The sequence below is a fragment of the Manis javanica genome, chromosome 5 (assembly GCF_040802235.1).
Source record: "Manis javanica isolate MJ-LG chromosome 5, MJ_LKY, whole genome shotgun sequence".
Taxonomy (NCBI): domain Eukaryota; kingdom Metazoa; phylum Chordata; class Mammalia; order Pholidota; family Manidae; genus Manis; species Manis javanica.
The window spans coordinates 49,002,285-49,021,773 of record NC_133160.1 but is presented as its reverse complement, the minus strand read 5'-3'; the positions used below and the strand labels follow the sequence as shown (position 1 = coordinate 49,021,773).

General features: G+C 34.5%; 1 protein-coding gene across 3 annotated transcripts in view; it reads left to right on the top strand.

Annotated features, from left to right (window-relative positions):
* The window catches only part of USP38 (ubiquitin specific peptidase 38), a 37,177-nt gene extending 18,934 nt beyond the window's left edge, over positions 1 to 18,243 (top strand). For all 3 annotated transcript variants that reach the window (XM_017668819.3, XM_017668820.3, XM_017668822.3), the window contains 5 exons: positions 3,365 to 3,558; positions 8,169 to 8,262; positions 8,461 to 8,567; positions 9,736 to 11,092; positions 16,093 to 18,243. In XM_017668819.3, coding sequence (XP_017524308.2) covers positions 3,365 to 3,558; positions 8,169 to 8,262; positions 8,461 to 8,567; positions 9,736 to 11,092; positions 16,093 to 16,254 — 1,914 coding nt within the window. In that variant the 3' untranslated portion in view covers positions 16,255 to 18,243. The remainder of the gene's footprint in view (positions 1 to 3,364; positions 3,559 to 8,168; positions 8,263 to 8,460; positions 8,568 to 9,735; positions 11,093 to 16,092) is intronic.
* Positions 18,244 to 19,489: the final 1,246 nt, after the last annotated feature.

Below are 19,489 nucleotides of genomic sequence, written 5' to 3'. Positions count from 1 at the left end.
TGATCCATTGATTATTTATGAGCATGTTGTTAAGCCTCCGTGTGTTTGTAAGCCTTTTTGCTTTCTTTGTACAATTTATTTCAAGTTTTATGTCTTTGTGGTCTGAAAAGTTGGTTGGTAGGATTTCAATCTTTTGGAATTTACTGAGGCTCCTTTTGTGGCCTAGTATGTGGTCTATTCTGGAGAATGTTCCATGTGCACTTGAGAAGAATGTGTATCCTGTTGCTTTTGGATATAGAGTTCTGTAGATGTCTATTAGGTCCATCTGTTGTAGTGTTCTGTTCAGTGCCTCCGTGTCCTTACTTATTTTCTGTTTGGTGGATCTGTCCTTTGGAGTGAGTGGTGTGTTGAAGTCTCCTAGAATGAATGCATTGCATTGTATTTCCTCCTTTAATTCTGTTAGTATTTGTTTCACATATGTTGGTGCTCCTGTATTGGGTGCATATATATTTATAATGGTTATATCCTCTTGTTGGACTGAGCCCTTTATCATTATGTAATGTCCTTCTTTATCTTTTGTTACTTTCTTTATTTTGCAGTCTATTTTGTTTGATACTAGTATTGCAACACCTGTTTTTTTCTCTCTGTTGTTTGCATGAAATATCTTTTTCCATCCCTTGACTTTAAGTCTGTGCATGTCTTTGGGTTTGAGGTGAGTCTCTTGTAAGCAGCATATGGATGGGTCTTGCTTTTTTATCCATTCTATTACTCTGTGTCTTTTGATTGGTGCATTCAGTCCATTTACATTTAGGGTGATTATTGAAAGATATGTACTTATTGCCATTGCAGGCTTTAAGTTTGTGGTTACCAAAGGTTCAAGGTTAGCTTCTTTACTATCTTACTGTCTAACTTAACTCACTTATTGAGCTATTATAAACACAGTCTGATGATTCTTTATTTCTCTCCCGTCTTATTCCTCCTCCTCCCGTCTTCATATGTTGGGCATTTTGCTCCATTCTCTTGTTAGGAGTGCTCCCATCTAGAGCAGTCCCTGTAAGATGCCCTGTAGAGGTGGCTTGTGGGAGGCAAATTCCCTCAAGTTTTGCTTGTCTGGGAATTGTTTAATCCCACCTTCGTATTTAAATGATAATCATGCTGGATACAGTCATCTTGGTTCGAGGCCCTTCTGTTTCATTGCATTAAGTATATCATGCCATTCTCTTCTGACCTGTAAGGTTTCTGTTGAGAAGTCTGATGATACCCTGATGTGTTTTCCTTTGTAGGTGACCTTTTTTCTCTCTCTGGCTGCCTTTAATACTTTGTCCTTGTCTTTGGTCTTTGCCATTTTAATTATTATGTGTCTTGGTGTTGCCCTCCTTGGATCCCTTGTCATGGGAGTTCTGTGTACCTCTGTGGTCTGAGAGGCCATTTCCTCCCCTAGTTTGGGGAAGTTTTCAACAATTATTTCTTCAAAGACACTTTCTATCCCTTTTTTCTCTCTCTTCTTCTTGTACCCCTATAATGCGGATATTGTTCCTTTTGGATTGGTCACACAGTTCTCTTAAAATTGTTTCATTCCTGGAGATCCTTTTATCTCTCTCTGCATCAGCTTCTCTGCATTCCTGTTCTCTGTTTTCTAGTCCATTAATGGTCTCTTGCATCTCGTGCATTCTGTTTTTAAGTCCTTCCAGAGCTTGTTTTATTTCTGTATTCTCCCTCCTTAGCTCTTGCATATTTCTCTGCAAGTCCATCAGCATGGTTATGACTTTTGTTTTGAATTCTTTTTCAGGAAGACTGGTTAAATCTATCTCCCTGGGTTCCTTTTCAGGGGAAGATGTAGCAGATGTCGAAGATGTAGCAGATGTCGAAGCTGTGTGGGTTAGTCTTGTCTGGGTCTAATTTTTTTGCCTTTTCATGTTGATAGGTGCAGTGGTGAGCTATTGGCTTTCTGTCAGCTGGGAGTGCTAAGGCTTTCCACTAGCTCCTGGCCTCTTTACTGGGACAACTGCGACTCCTAGAGGCTTCTGTTGGGCAATTGTGTGTAGACTGAGTCTCTGTATCTTGGCCAGCTGGTATGGAGGAAGCTCCCTTGCTTGGGCGTGGCCAGCCTCAGGCTGCTGATCTGCTATGGCGGGGCCCCAGAGGGGTAATGGACGGGGGGCTGTTTGGCTCTTTACCTCTGTGAGGGGTCTCAGAACTGTTGCCCAGGGGGTTAGTGCGCCCGGAGTTCTCTGGAATTTCCAGCTGCTGGACTGTGACCCAGGATGCTTCCGTCCAGCTGTGGCATCCCTGTCCCTTTAAGACTTTCAAATAGCACTTGCTTTTCTTTGTCACAGGGGTGCCAGCTTTGGGACCCGCTCACAGGTCTTGCTGTCCTGTTTCCCTAGTTTCCAGCACTCCACACATGCACTGTGTCTGCGCTCTGGTGCGGATGGCTAGGGCTGGGTGTTTAGCAGTCCTGGGCTCCCTCTCCCTCCATGCTCCAACTCCTCTCCTCCCGCCAGAGCTGGGGTGAGGGGCGCTTGGGTCCCGCCGGGCTGGGGCTTGTATCTTACCCTTTTCACCAGGTGCTCGGTTCTCTCAGGTGTGGATGTAGTCTGGCTGTTGTCCTGTGTCTTCTGGTCTCTCTTTTAGGATTAGTTGTATTTGTTGTATTTTCAAAAATATATATGTTTTTGGGAGAAGATTCCCACTGTCCTACTCATGCCGTCATCTTGGCTCCCATCCCTATCTTTTCTTATTCTTAAGTGCTCTACTCATGCTTGAGGTCATATACACTTAAAACTTTATCTCATATGCCACAAAGTGTGTAAGAATACTTTGTATCTCATAGTAATTTTCTGTATGGTTAAACATTAGATTGAGTTTTATTTTTCAAAGTCAGAAGTCATTGTGATTAGATGCCTTTTCATTTTTCATTCACTGGTTATGTGAGCTTTTACTTCTAATGGGTAATACTGGGTAAATACTAGCAGTTAATGAAAAGGAGATATTTCTTAATTGTCATTACAGAATTTGAAGGCAGATTACTTGTGTAGCTTATTCAGTTGTGTGCTAATTTAAGTCCTCATTCTTTGCCTTTGAATAGCACTACAGTATACTCTGACCTCAAAGTTTTATTCTGAAAATATTTTGCTGGCAAATAGGAAATAAAATCAGCTCAAATGTGACTTAATTCCTGATTCTTGAGTATTCTCAACTTGATAAACTGTGCCTTTAGGAGATATTTATTTTTGGAGACAGTTATTTTGGCTGTGTGGTTATCATTTGATTTTTTGATGAGACTTGTCAAGTACTATTCAGTGATTTCAAAACTGAATGAGAGAAAAGAAAGGTTAAATGTCAGTGGAAGAATCTTTATGGTTAAATTAATAACAAAAATAGTTTATCTTTTTAAACTGTTTTTCCTCTTTATGATCCACAGGATTTTCCTAAGCCCAGTGAAGAGAAGATTAAATTGATTTTCAGTCAAAGTGCCTGGACTTCTCAATCCAATTCCTTGGCATCTTGCTTGTCTAGACTTTCTGGAAAGTCTGAAACTGGGAAAACTGGTCTTATTAATCTAGGAAATACATGTTATATGAACAGTGTTATACAAGCATTGTTTATGGCCACAGAGTAAGTTTGAATTTGAACCTTTTCTTTTTTTTCCCATTTTTAATTGTAGAGATTGGTGCATGATATAAAGTGTAAGATGGTAGGATTGTCTTCACATTATTTCTTATATAAATGGCAGGAATAGTAATATTTTCATATAATTGCCTTATTTAAAAATGAAATTTCTTTTAGTGTTGAGACACTATTAAAATGTTAATTTGTATATAAATGCTACTTTATATTGTGTATTGCATTTGCTACCTTTTTAATTACCTTAATTTGATGTTTATTAATGTAACAGAAGGGTTAATTGAGGTTATTCCAAATAGTTTGTGCCTTCAAATTCCAGCTTATTACATAATTATACTATGAAACTGTAGTTTTTTTAAGCTATATATATTTTGAGGGAGTCATGCTTAGTTTTTTGAGATGTAAATCACTTCCTATTTATCAGATCAAATGACCTACTTGTTGCTGTTAATAAGGTTTAAGCTCTGTTTCCCACCCCAAGGTGACAGTAAACAAATGTATAAACAGACAACATGCTTCTTTGCTTCTTACAGATTTATTTTCAAATTCCTGTTCTTTTGCAGCCAAATACATAAGAAATCAAAAGTTATTAGCTATGTGAATGCTATCTGTAAAGGTGCAAAATAAAGATAAACTTTTCCTAAAGGCAAAAACATAGTTGAATTTTTCTCTTCATTACTAGTAGTGTATTTATAGAGGTTGACCAAAGAGTTTATAAATTGAGTTCCAAGCCTTTGTATTTTTTTATACTTTAACTGTACATTAATTTTTTTAATTGTGGCAAAATACACACAATAGAAAATTTATCATCTTAACCACTTTAAAGTATACAGCTCAGTAGTGTTAAATACACTCACAGTGCTGCGCGACCTGTCTCCAGAGCTCTTTTCATTCTGTAGAACTAAACTCTGTACCCATTAAATAGCAACTCCCCATTCCTTCTCCCTGCCCCTGGCAACTGCCATTGTACTTTCTCTATGTATGAATTTGAGTACTGTAGGTATCTCATTTAATTTGAATCTACAGTATTTATCTTCTTGTGACTGCTTCATTTCACTTAGTATAATGTCTTCAAGGTTTATTCATCTTGTACCACATGTCAGAATTTCTTTCCTTTTTTTTTTATTAAGGTATCATTGATATACAGTTTTGTGCTCAGGTTTCACATGAGCAACATTGTGGTTACTACATTCCCCCCATTACCAAGTCCCCACGACGTACCCCATTATAGTCACTGTCCATCAGCATAGTAAAATGCTATAAAGTCACTACTTGTTGTCTCTGTGCTATACTGACTTCCCTGTGTACCCCCTACATTATGTGTGCTAATTATAATATCTATTAATCACCTTCTTCCTCCCTCCCCACCCACCCTTCCCTACCCCTTCTCTTTGGTAACGGCTAGTCCTTCTTGGAGTCTGTGAGTCTGCTGCTGTTTTGCTCCTTCAGTTTTTGCTTCATTGTTATACTCCACAGATGAGTGAAACCATTTGGTACTTGTCTTTCTCCACCTGGCTTATTTCACTGAGCATAATACTCTCAAGCTCCATCCATGTTCTTACAAATGGTAGGATTTGTTTTCTTCTTATGGATAAATAATATTCCACTGTGTATATGTACCACCTCTTCTTTATCCATTCATCTACTGATGGACACTTAGGTTGCTTCCATTGCTTGGCTATTGTAAATAGTGCTGCAATAACAATAGGGGTGCATATGTGTCTTTCCTAGGAATGGAGTTCCTGGGTCAAATGGTATTTCTGTTTTGAGCTTTTTGAAGAACCTCCATATTGCTTTCCACAATGGTTGAACTAATTTACATTCCCACCAACAGTATAGGAGGGTTCCCCTTTCTCTGCATCCTTGCCAGCATTTATTGGTCCTTCTCTTTTGGATGTTGGCCATCCTAACTGGTGTGAGGTGATACCTCATTGTGGTTTTAATTTGTATTTCTCTGATGATTAGTGATGTGGATCATCTTTTCATGTGCCTGTTGGCCATCTGAATTTCTTCTTTGGAGAAATGTCTGTTCATGTCCTCTGCCCATTTTTTTATTGGGTTATTTGCATTTTGGGTATTGAGGCATGTGAACTCTTTATATATTTTGGATGTTAACCCCTTATCAAATATGTCATTTATGAATATAATCTCCCATACTGTACGATGCCATTTTATTCTACTGATGGCGTCCTGTGCTGTACGGAAGCTTTTTGGTTTGATATAGCCCCACTTATTCATTTTTGCTTTTGTTTCCCATGCCTGGGGAGAGATGTTCATGAAGAAGTCGCTCCTCTTTATATTCAAGAGAGTTTTGCCTGTTTTCTTCTAAGAATTGTATGGTTTCATGACTTACATTCAGGTCTTTGATCCATTTCAAGTTTACTTTTGTGTATGGAGTTAGACAGTAATCCAGTTTCATTCTCTTACATGTAGCTGTCCAGTTTTGCCAACACCAGCTGTTGAAGAGGCTGTCATTTCCCCATTGTATGTCAATGGCTCCTTTATCATATATTAATTGGCCATATATGTGTGGGTTTATATCTGGACTCTCTATTCTATTCCATTGAAATATGGATGTGTTTTTCTGCCAGTACCAAATTGTCTTGATTGTTGTGGCTTTGTAGTAGAGCTCAAAGTTGGGAAGCATAATCCCCCAGCCCCGCTTTATTCTTTCTTCTCAGGACTGCTTTGGCTATTTGGGGTCTTCTGTGGTTCCATATGAATTTTAGAACTATTTGTTCTAGTTCATTGAAGAATGCTGTCGGTATTTTGATAGGGATTGCATTGAATCTGTAGACTGTTTTAGGCAGGATGGCTATTTTGACAATATTAATTCTTCCCATGAGCATGGAATATATTTCCATTTATTAGTGTCTTCTCAAATTTCTCTCAAGAGTGTGTCATGTAGTTTTCAGGGTATAGGTCTTTCTTTTGTAAATTTTTATAGCCTACCTAGAGGAATCATAAACTAAAAGATGAGTAGTTTCATTTTGTTTCCTAGCTCCAGAATGTACTATCAACACTAAGGTGCTTATTGTTTGGTTTAATATTTTATTTTGTAATTGTTTGTATTTGGGATTTTTTGTTTGTTTTTTATGAAAGTGTGTATGTGCTCTTACACACAAGTGATAGTAGGCATAAAACTGAAAGAGTCCATATCTCACCACCAAGGTCAGCTAGTCTAGCCATCTCATTTCACAAATGATAGAGAAAGCAGAGACCCAAAGCAGATAAAATAGTTTCTTTTGTAACATATGAGTTCTCCATGTTTTAAAAAATTAAATCTGGAAGTATAAAATAAATATGACATTAAAAAAGTTTTCAAAAAATCCAACATTCTAATTCCCAAAGGTAATTTATTAACAGTTTTATGTGCATTTGTCTAGACCTTTTTTGTAGTCATAAGATTTTATCTAATACAAAACCAGATGCATTTTTTTTATGTTTATAGGGAATCTTGTTTACATATTCTTTTCCAGCACCTGCTTTTATCCTTTAATTGTATCCTTTTATCCTTTAATTTGTGTTGGAAATATTCCTATGTAGGGCAATGATAGAACTATGTCATTCTGAGTAAATGGGTGTGCTATAATTTATTTAACTTTACTCCTGTTAAGTATTAGGTTATTTTGCTCATTATTAACATCTCTCTGCCCATATGTAGATATAGAGGATATTTGAACTGGATATGCAAAGTTGATGTCCAGAAAGGCTACAGCATTTGAATTTGCTAACTAATACATGATTGCTATGACCCCATACCTTTAGCAGTACTTTTTAAACTTTTTTCCAGTCTAAGAAAAAAAATGTTTGTTTTAATTTGTAATATTTTTTTGCCCCCCTCTTTGTTCACTTGTATTTCTTTTCTGAATAACCTATTCTTTCTTTATGCAGCTTTCTGTTGGGTCTTTTTCTTTTTCTTAGTAATTTATATATATTCTAGATGATAATCCTTTGTCACATGCTTTCTTCTAGTCAGTGCAATTCAGATTTGTAGAGTGTTTTCATTGGCAGTTTTCTATTTTATATAATCAAATCTGCTATTTTTCATTTATAGTGTCTGAATTTTAGGAAACCTTTCCCCTCTCTTTTTTCTTTTAAATACTTTGGTAGTTTTGTATTTTACATTTAGCCCATTACTGCTGTATGATTTAAAATCTTAATCTAACTTTCCAAGTGGATAGCCGTTTGTTCGTATGCTATTTTGGAATAGTTTATCCTTTTCCCATTTGTACTAGCAGCACACTCTTTAAATCACTGTAGCTTTATAGTATGTTTTGAGTACAGCATTTTATTTTCATGAAGATTTGAAAAAAGCTTAATCTATTTCTATTTGCTAATTCAGAAAATAGAAATATGTGAAAGCACATAGCCCATTGCCAGGCCACATAGTAAGTGCTCATTTATCATCATTCTCTCCTTCCTTCTTCAAGACATTGTGAGTAGTAACTTTGCTAAGTAAAGGGCCATCAGGTAAATGAAGTTTTACTTTGGGGATAATAAGTTTTTGAACTAACTTTTCTTTTAGTGTTTAAAAGATACTTTTAAAAAAGTGTGTGTACACATGTATACAAAAATACAAATATTTTATTCTCTTTCAGTTTCAGGAGACAAGTATTATCTTTAAATCTAAATGGTTGCAATTCATTAATGAAAAAATTACAGCATCTTTTTGCCTTTTTGGCTCATACACAGGTGAGTAGAAGTGTGTGTAGTATGCATATGTTAGCATCATTGATGATAATCTTTAAACTTCACATACCAAATGTGGTGAAGGTTAAGCACTATACAATTTTAAAGTAATAGTTATTAAACATTATATATTAAGATTTCAATAATTTGGTTCATGGTGTGAGAAGCATTTCCTTTTATTTTCTCTACCAATGTCGAAAGAGAGAAGCATATGCACCTCGAATATTCTTTGAGGCTTCCAGACCTCCATGGTTTACCCCCAGATCACAGCAAGACTGTTCTGAATACCTCAGGTTTCTACTAGACAGGTAACAGTATTTTTAAGTTATATGCATTTTTTTTATAACTGGTTATTTCTACAGAATATTGTTTTTATCTTTAAAAATACATTTTAAGTGTTAACCTTTAAAATACCTTGTGTTAATTGTATTTTTTAAGTGTTTCTTTGTTTTTATTTTGGTTTCGTTTCTTTTTTTTACACCAGATCACCAGATGTTCCCAGAGTATGGTACAAGGAGCACTAGATGCTCCCAAAACACTTTCAGATGTCTTCCTTTTCCCAAATACATATCTGTGCAAATGTAGCTGAGGCCAGATTTTCTTCATATGCTTCATCCAAAACAACATATCACAATAGATTAGATGCAGAGCAGATATAAGGCTCCAGCTATCTTCTATTAAGCCAGATACTTGAAATATTTGTAAAATGTATAATAGTGCCATTCTTCACACTAATTTTAGGGGGTTTTAGAAAATGCAACTTTTTCATATTAAAATGTTAACTATATTAACATGCAATGGACTTATTGTTATTTTTAAATGTATTGTTTTGTTCTCAGTATTTTTGAGTACAGTAAATATTGGTAGATATAACCACATAAATGAAAGTTCTTGAGTTCCTCAATTATATTTAAGTGTATAAAGGGATCCTGAGACCAAAAAATTTAATAGCTGCTCCCTTAGAACAGTTCAAAATTGACTGGGTTTGGTATATTTTATTGTCTCCTTACCACTTAGTTAACAAAACCTGTTACCTTCCTGTACCTCCCCTTCTTTGCCTCCCTTCTATTGTATGACTAGTAAGTAAAGTTAGTTGAGCTCAGTATGTGCAACCTTTCTTCTGTTCAGCTAAGGATATGTTGAGTAGTTTCTTTGTGCCAAGCTTTCTATGAAATGCCAGGCTGACAAAAGATATGTAAGACAGTTACATATATAATTAACTATAATGTAGTAAGTGCTATAAAATAGCAGTATGAAGAAATGTAATGAGAATATAGAATAATAATATCCCTAACTTCTAACATACATTCTCAAACTGTTCAGTATTCCCCTTGCTTAAAAAAGGAGAAACTTGATTTTTTAAATTAAGCATTATATCTGATAATTTGACTGTTTACATAAGACACTAATATTTTCTAATAGAAATGACATTTAAACTTACATGAAGTAGCTATATAATGATATATTCTCCTGCAGGCTTCATGAAGAAGAAAAGATCTTCAACGTTCATTCCTCACACAAGTCTGAAAGTCTGGGGTGCAGTGAAACTTCTTTACAGAAAGTAGCCAGTAAGGCGCCTGTATTGGCAGAGACCCCTTGCACAAGTGGTCGTGAGAAGACTTTAATAGAAAAAATGTTTGGAGGAAAACTACGAACTCACATATGTTGTTTGAACTGCAGGAGTACCTCACAAAAAGTGGAAGCCTTTACCGATCTTTCGCTTGCCTTTTGTCCTTCCTCTTCTTTGGAAAACTTGTCTTTTCAAGATCCAGCATCATCAGTCAATACACAGGATGGCAACCTAATGTGCACTAGTCTTGTGGGTCCTTTGGAAGAGCCAGGAGTTCATGACCCAGCAGCAGCCACCTTTTCCTGTGGCTCGGCCGTGAGAGGGAGCATGGTGAGCAGTCCTGATGCTTTCTGCTGTGCTGAAGACACTTTGGTCCCTAATGAATCTAGCAAGATTCTTGTTAATAAAAATGTACCTCAGAAACCAGGAGGTGAAACTACACCTTCAGTAACGGACTTACTAAATTATTTTTTGGCTCCAGAGATTCTCACTGATGACAACCAATATTATTGTGAAAACTGTGCCTCTCTGCAGAATGCTGAGAAAACTATGCAAATCACAGAGGAACCTGAATACCTTATTCTTACTCTCCTAAGATTTTCATATGATCAGAAGTATCATGTGAGAAGAAAAATTTTAGACAATGTGTCACTGCCACTGGTTTTGGAGTTGCCAGTTAAAAGAACTACTTCTTTCTCTTCACTATCAGAAAGTTGGTCTATAGATGTTGACTTCACTGATACTAGTGAGAACCTAGCTAAAAAATTAAAGCCTTCTGGAACTGAGGAAGCTTGCTGCCCAAAACTGGTTCCCTATCTGTTAAGTTCCGTTGTTGTTCACTCTGGTATATCTTCTGAAAGTGGGCATTACTATTCTTATGCCAGAAACATCGCAGGCACAGAGTCCTCATGCCAGATATGCCACCAGTCTGAAACTTTGGCATTAGCATCATCCCAGAGTCATTTACTAGGGAGAAATAGTCCCAGTGCAGTTATTGAACAGAATTTAGAAAATAAGGAAATGTCCAAAGAATGGTTTTTATTTAATGACAGCAGAGTGACGTTTACTTCATTTCAGTCAGTCCAGAAAATTACGAGTAGGTTTCCAAAGGACACAGCTTATGTCCTTTTGTATAAAAAACATAACAGCACCAATGGTTTAAATGGTAATAATTCAACCAGTGGACTCTGGGTAAATGGAGACCCACCTCTGCAGAAAGAACTTATGGATGCTATAACAAAAGACAATAAACTGTATTTACAGGTAAGTTGAAATACAAGCTTTATCATTTCTGGAAAATACTTAGGCAATTGATATGTAGTTAAGTGAGTGCCCTAATTTTGAAATCCCACTTCTACATTTTCAAGGAATTTACAGAGTGGTAATTCTGAAATTTGAATCTGGGTTTATATGAAATGATTTCAACCTTTATAGCTAAATTGTCTTACTTCCTAATGTCATGAGTTAATTATGAAAAGTCACAATCAGATGCAGTATAGACAACCTTATTTGTTTTTAACTACAAAGATGTGATCATTATAAAATCATTCCATACAGAAATACAGGAAGTTTTAGAATACTAAAATTGGAGTTATTTTGCATTTCCTTTAGTCCCACCTGCTAGGGGAAAGAACTGCTAAATTTCATGTTTTTCCTTCTAGTATAAATAAATATTTGAAGTGCTATTTCTTGATGTTCAGGTAATAAAGGACACTAAAAGGTAGAACAGATAAATAAAGGGTTTTTGTATTCTTTAAGGACCTGACCAATAGATTGTTATAACAATTAGTTAATAGAAGCCATGGAATAAAAGGTTCATATGAGTTTAATTTACTTATATATAATACTTTTTGCAAGGAATTAGTGATTTTATTACCAAAGTTATTGAAGATCTTGCTGAAAGTACTTTGAAACCTGACGATTTGTTACTATAAAGGGCCAACAGTAGGTGAAATTACAGGTGTATTAACTGGGTAGTAGAAATGATTTTATGAGTTTAAACAAATAAGTTTCTAAAAATTTTGTGTTTGAAAGTCACAAAACTCCTAAAAAGCACAGATAGAATAAAAGAAGAAATAGGCCACTATAGTACTGATTTTTAGAGGGAAATTTTCTCAAATGTTTTCAAATTTACTGTACAATAAAATACTCAAATTATGTGCATGAAACACTGTTAAAGGAGCATAGCAATGTTCTAGAGTGACACAAAAACAATTTCACAAAAAAAAAATCAGAAATTTAGAATTTTTGTTAGAACTAATTCACTACTAATGATCCAAACATCCAGTCTTATTAAGATCAAGGTAAGAATATATTCAAACCATCTCCTCTTTGCTAGATACCATGTAAGTCCTAGGTATTAGTAATGATTTTTAGACTCTGGAGAGGTACAGTTGAGGGTAAGAGGGTTAGGTTGAAATACGAATTTTCTATAATATAAAATATGGAAAGTAAGGCCCAGTGTGATCTTGACTTTTGGAAAAATTCAGATTATTTATGTTTCAGTGATCAGGTGGAATGTTACATTTACCAAAGGAATAACATGGGTTTTGAAAAGAAGAGAAACTACTCTAATTTCTGTGATTGGAATGCCAAAAGTGCTTATAACCCTAACAACTACTTGTATTACAGTCTACCTCTATATGATTTTACCTTGACGTTTACCCCATTAGATCCTGATTTTACAGTATTTGAGTGTGATGAGCCATTCTTTTCATTATTGCTTTAAGGCCCTTTTGTCATATAAATAAAAAGCATTATGTACTTTGTTAATGTAATTTTTCAGTGTTGTGCATTTGTTCTGAATTTCATCTTAAGTCTCAGATTGGCAAGTTGTTGGATGCAAAAAAGATAATGCCAAATTTCACATTGAGGTTTTTATTTACCTGTATTAAGATGAACTATTAAAGCTTCATTATCAAAATGACTTTTTAAAGCAGATTACAATAATAAAAACTCAACTTTTAATTAGAAACACACATACATTTAGACTGTATTATTTACTTTAAAAAATAATAATGCTACTGATAAGTTTTGAATTGTGGTATTTCCCATACTATTTAACTAAATCATTCTGGTATTTTAAGTTTGTGTTAAGAAACTATTGTTTTGCTATGCTGATGAGTAGGAATATGTGGTGGTGAGATCTCGTGTACAACAGTTTTTAGGCATCAGTTTTCGGTTTTAAACACATGGAGCATGTGTGTATGCTTTTGATCTTACTCTCATTTTTTGTTTTTACATTCATTTTTGAGGTACACAAATTTGTGCCCATTTGTAGTAATAATGCTTTATAGATTGCTAGGGTCTAGACTACAACTAAATTTTAAGAAATAGCATTATGTCTCTTACAAAAGGTTATAGAAACTTAATCAAGTCTAGTACAAGTTAAGATGTTTAATGAACATTTTGAGTTCCTTTGCTCTCCAGCAGTACTGAAGGTGAGCTTACCACTTTCATACTCACCAGGGTAACTACTTTTCTTTTTTAATACTTCTCAGGCATATCAGAAATTCACCTTGTATGGCTTTAAGAATTATTTTTAGAATTCCATGTTTAAATTTTACTAAAGTCACAAGATTGACAATGTTAGAAAAAAAACTCTTGCTCTTTCAAGTATTGGCAAAATGAGTGGTTTTGAAAAGCCTGGGCAAAACTGTGACAAACCATAGCTGTGTCATAGGGTGACACATAGGAAAGCAGTGCAAATTGTGGATCTTGAATTTTAGAAAGGGTTTTTTCTTCATATGTTTCTTTCCCCTCAGCCCAGCTTCCTTTAGGACCTTCTCTATTATTTTAGTGTCTAGGCTACAAAAATTACTCTTTTGGTTAGGAGCCAGTGAGAATCGTGTGAGTTGTTAGTATCATCATTGCACTTGAAGTTCACCTATGGCCATGTGTCCTACAGCAACTGCAGACAGTTTCTATCCTATCTTGTTGCGTTTCTTTCCTTTGTTTCTTTGGAGGAGGTGGTAGTTTTATGTCTTTAACTTTTTCCTTTACCCTACATACAGAAAGTATCCATAAAGGTATATGCAGTTTAAAAGAAAACTAAAAGATGGATTAATTTAATGTTAACAGATTTATTTGAATGAGAGAGCTAAATATAAAGTTATTTGTCCCAAACCACCAGTAACTCCTTTCTAAGACTAAACCAATACTACACTACTGAAATAAGAATTCATTTTAATACTTGATATTAAAATTGGGATATAAATTACATATGCTATGAGAGTCAATTTTTTACATTATGCACAGTGTTCTCACCTATATAAAAGAAAATGAAAAACAGTTCTCCCTACTTTTATGCATTTGTTTAAGCTTATCTTCTGAAAACAGATTATCATACATTTTTTTCTGTCTGCTATATATTTATATAAATAAAGTAGGTAAGAAAGTAAAAAGCAATATTACTTTATGGTGATGCTCTCTCTCGTAATATAATATAGATTACATGTGTCTCAAGAGTAGTGGAGTTATTAATTTTTTACTTTGCATCTCCTTCAACATTACTTCTGGGGAGAAATCACTTTTTAATTGAAAAAAAAGTCTTTGATTAAAAGACCAGGCAAAATTCTGTATCCTTTGGGAGCACAACTTATTGAACTCTGCCTTGCATATGCATTCAGTTGTATTTATTTCATTAGAGAACATGATCTGTATGTGAAACCAGTTCTGCTACAGTCATATTTTCATTGTGTGTCTGGATATTTTAATAGGTTATAGAGCTAGAGCAATGAGGATTTTTGTGTATTTTTGTGTCTATTTTTGACATCTATAGTTTTATTTTGTATCTATAAAACATAACAGATTTTACAGATTAAAGAATAAATTAATACATCATTTGAAAAATACTGTATGACTAAACATTATACAGAGGAACCAGCAATTATAAATGTTGCAAATGACACAGTAAATGAAAAAAAGTTTTCAAAAAATATCCTCAAGGTTACATTTTAAAAGCCAATTTAAACCTTGTCAAGGACTGGTAAATTAGGCCATTCTGTTACAGGGATTTCTTATCTAAGATGGCATTCAGCTATAAAAATATGTTACTCTTGATCATTTTTTGTATTGGGAATTGATCAGTTGTCACTGTGTGCTACTAAGCAATAAGGTGTCTGTCCATAATGTGAGGGACAGATGTCAGAGTGAGCCTGTTTTTTTTTTTCTCCATAATAAGAAATTGGGCATCTGGTATAAAGGGTAGAGAGTAGTTAACTAAAACAATTTCATATATAAATTATAAAATAATACTACCTTGACTGATGGAACAAAGTACTGGGCTTTTAGTTGAAAAGTTGGAAATAGTACAGTTTTTGTTGTTAATATTAACTGTATTTTGAAAGTTCTTCAGTATGATCATGCCTAACAAGTTAAGGGTAGCTTTTAGACCTTGTTGACACCAACTTCATATGACAGTTACAGACCCTTTCCCAGAAAAATGGGCACATGCCAGAATGTTTTGCATATTCTTCCAAGGTGTTTGTGCCAGTTTTAGAATCCAGTTTAATACCTTGCCAAATGAATTTGCTATTATTTATTCACATATGCTTCTTTTGAGGCTAAGTACCTAACAGTGTTCTAATCTGAGATCATTAATATTTATTGAGCACCTGATACATGTCTGGCACCTAGATGAATATGACTGGTTCCTGATAAAAGTTCTAATAATCTAGCAGGGAAAATTTTTAATTAAAGTGTAAGGAGATAGGCTCCATTTTCCTTAGCAGTGTATTTTAGATCTGCCTTACCTTATTTACTAAGAAGTATTGTAAGGAAAGGGTTGAAAGAAATTGAGGCTTCTTTCATTACTTATACCTTTTACTGTAATTATCCACTTCTAAAATAGCCCCACCTGACAAAGAGTAGATAACCCATTGTCACAACCTTTGAATTCTACATTTATGTGTGTTAGATTCCGATATGTGTTGATGAGTATAGAAAGAACTAGTATTTCTGTAGAGTAGTTCTAGGACTTCAGTTTCCTCTTCAGTAGTGGGATATTGAGAAAGAAGAGCTTTTAGGATCTGCATTCTTAGAGTGACACCTGGATTTTCCTCTCTATTTTGTTGCTCTATCTGTGATTATATACTTACTTTAGTAAGATTTGGTAAAGATTACTGTAGTCATTTTTAAATTACTGGGATTTGAAGGATGCTTATTAAGGATTGAAGAAGCTATAAAATATTTATATAGGTGATATACCCATCCATTCATTATATTTAGGGTTTTAATTTCATAAAAATTCTTTTTAATTTTAGGAGCAAGAGTTGAATGCTCGAACCCGGGCCCTACAAGCTGCATCTGCCTCCTGTTCATTTCGGCCCCATGGATCTGATGACAGTGACCCACCAGGAAGCTGTGGACCAGCTGGTGGGGGGGGTGGAGGGGGGTTCAACACGGTTGGTAGGCTTGTGTTTTGATCCTGAGTACAGACTGCAGTGCTCACAAAACATCCAATAGTATGACTGTTAAAATCTCAAGACTGTAGGAAATATCTTTTTTCTTTTCGTTAGACCCTTATAATTTTAGAAAACACTCAGTGCTTGTTTTTATTTTCTTGACAATACATTTATTGACAAAATACATCATGGGGAAAAAATCTACCTCTTAAAATTCCATTTGCTTATAAGGTTAGACATGCTTGACCATAAATTTTTGAAAGAAAATAGGTACCTATTCCCTAATTAAGCTGCATTAAATTTAGTAAAGGCACTTAAAAGGTCCTATCAGTTTTTGCTGAACAAAAAATATAGTTCTAATATAGTATATTAGCATCTTTTATAAAATAATTGATGCTATGGGTGACGGAAATATTATTTAGAAAGAAAGAAAATCCTTTATTTCCCATGTAGTTAACCCATTATTAAATTCAAATCTCTGAAAAGACTAGAGATAATACAGTTTCTAATGAAGGCAATAATGGAAAATTTATCAAGCTATATAGTATTTTTCAGATTTCTTTAGTGCTGTCTTCAGCATTACTGTATCTGCGTTTCAAATACAAATGTTTTTTAAAAAGGACCGTTTATACATACGTGCTGAATTGATTTTAAGAAAGGTGCATGCTACTGTAAGAGTAACATTTTACCTATAAATTGCTAACTTTGTAGTATTTCTAATTGTTTATGGATTTTAAAATTCTATTTCAGGGAGTATATCTTCTGTGTTTTGAAGGAGGTGAGTTCTGTATGTGCCTTGAAGTACTATAATTCAGAAATAGGAATCTTTGGCTGCAGAACATTTTTAATGAAATGCTGGGAGGTAATTTTTTTGTGCTAATGTTAAAATTATAACTTTCTGAAAGTTATTAGATTTTCCTGAAGTCAAATCCGATGGTTCTAAATCAATAAGTGTGACAGTTCATTTTTAACTCTTAGAAGAATTTGGAGGAAATAAACCTAGTCAAGTAATAAAATCTTTTTTGATTTGGTTACTTAACCCTAGGGTCATTAAACATTGATCACATATTTTTAGAGTTGTAAATTCTTTTTCATTTTGAGTCATGTGTTTTACACAGTTGTTTTTCTATTTCAGAGTTTCAGATAAAAAGTTGAAAAGTCAGACCCTACATAGTCCCACAAGTCAGTTCTCTGGGGTCTTGATTATGCAGTCTTCAAGAGTTATCCCAATTGTCCCCTTTCCCAGAGATTTAACTTACCCATAGTTGTGCATTGTTCTGAAGATTGTTCTCATATTTATTTTGAAAACATTTAAAGGAAAGAATGTTCTTTGGTGATTTGAGGTTTATCTTTTTCTCAAGCTTTTAATCGTGATACTTAAAAACGAAACATCTTTATACCACTGCCTCCCACTCCAAACCTGTTTCCAGTCACCAGGAAGATTAGATTGGATTAGTTAAAAATGGGAAACTCTTTGCAGAATTGATCTGAGATTTTTGCTTCTCTATAAATGAATGAATCAGAGGGATTTTTATCATACTTCCCTGTGAGTTTTTTCTTGTCCTAACAGTGAATTTCTAGTTTCTTTGGTTCCATTGGCCAGGTAATGATTTATCATCAGATTATATCAGTGTTAGTAGTTAATTGAAATTGGTAAATTTGTTTTTTACGTGGTATATTGATGTTGGACTCAGCTGCTTCTAGGAACTTTGATAATCTACAGAGTTTTATCTATGACTATCAAAGCATTTAAGTATTTTGTGTCAAAATAATATGTACTGAATTTTCAAAATGATAAAAAAATGAAACTTTAAGTCATGTAACAATACTGAGCATATGAATAATGATCATATTCAGATGATAACTTCATACCAATACTGAAGACCTGACATTAAAGACTTCCTTTTAAGATTAAAAATATAGTAACATTAATCATTTGCCCAATTTAAAGTATTTATTCCTATAGGAGACTTGTAACCTGAATAAAAAGATGCTTCATTCAAAAATCTATCCAACTGAACTTTTTTATTTTTTATTGAACCAATAATTATTAAGATTGCTCTGATCATTTTATTCCTCACTGAGTAGTTAGCATCCCTGTTACTTACTTGCAGCTTTACTGTATTGTCATAGTAGGTTTTCTCATTTCCTATATTCCTAACCCTTGTACTTTCCTCTGCTTCTTGTATATGTTACATTGTCTGACTCTGAAGCCTGACTGCTACTATTGCTATTTCTTTTTAGTTCAGTCCAAGGTAAATGAAGCTGCTCATTGCTGCTGAAAAGAGCACATTAAATCTCACTACTAACAAAAATGAAAAACTGGATTCTAAGTCTGTTCCTTTCAAAGATTACTGACACAGTGAGAAAAGTAGAATTTTTTCAGAGATAATGCAAAGAAGAAATTATATGTAATGTAATAAATCCTTGCTACTCCATCCACTAAACAGGTACCTGTGCAACTCTGACTCGGGACATTATGTAGCTCAAGGTGGAGAAAGAAATCTAGGCATCCTCCATCCAATCTTCTTCCCTCTCTTTTCCAGCTAAATAATCAGAGAAGCAGGGCAGCTTTGGGCTAGAGATCTCAGACTTTTGTCTCCATACCATAAGATTCCAGAAGAATCCTTTGGATGTAGAAATAAAGATCCCTCGTGATGCCTAGAGATAAAGGGGTTCCTTGTGACAGGTTGAAAAAAACCTATTAACTGACATCGATAAGAACAAAAAATATTTGAAAACTTACGTCTCAAGTTCACAACTGCAGTATTCTTTCTTACTAAGTTCTATGCCTTTTTAATAATGTTATTTACAAAAGTAGTTTTCACATACTACTGCTTTAAAAACTTTACCCTCTTGTAAGAGGAAGTTGAATGCTTATTGTGTGCCCCACACAGTTTAAGAAAAACACAATTGGCATAGTTGTCCAGTATATGGATGTTAATGAAAAGCACCATTTTGATGTATACTTTGCTCCAGGACTTAATTCTCAGTATATCTTTTCCCGTGATTGCATGCTTAGCATAGTACACTCTATGCAAAGAGAGCTTTTTAACTGAATATTTCAGAAGAAATAACTACTCAGTGAGTAGTTAGCATCCCTGTTACTTACTTGCAGCTTTACTGTACTGTCATAATAGGTCTTGTCATTTCCTATATTCCTAACCCTTGTACTTTCCTCTGCCTCTTGCATATGTTACAGTGTCTGGCTCTGAAGCCCAACCGCTACTATTGCTATTTATCTTTAGTTCATTTT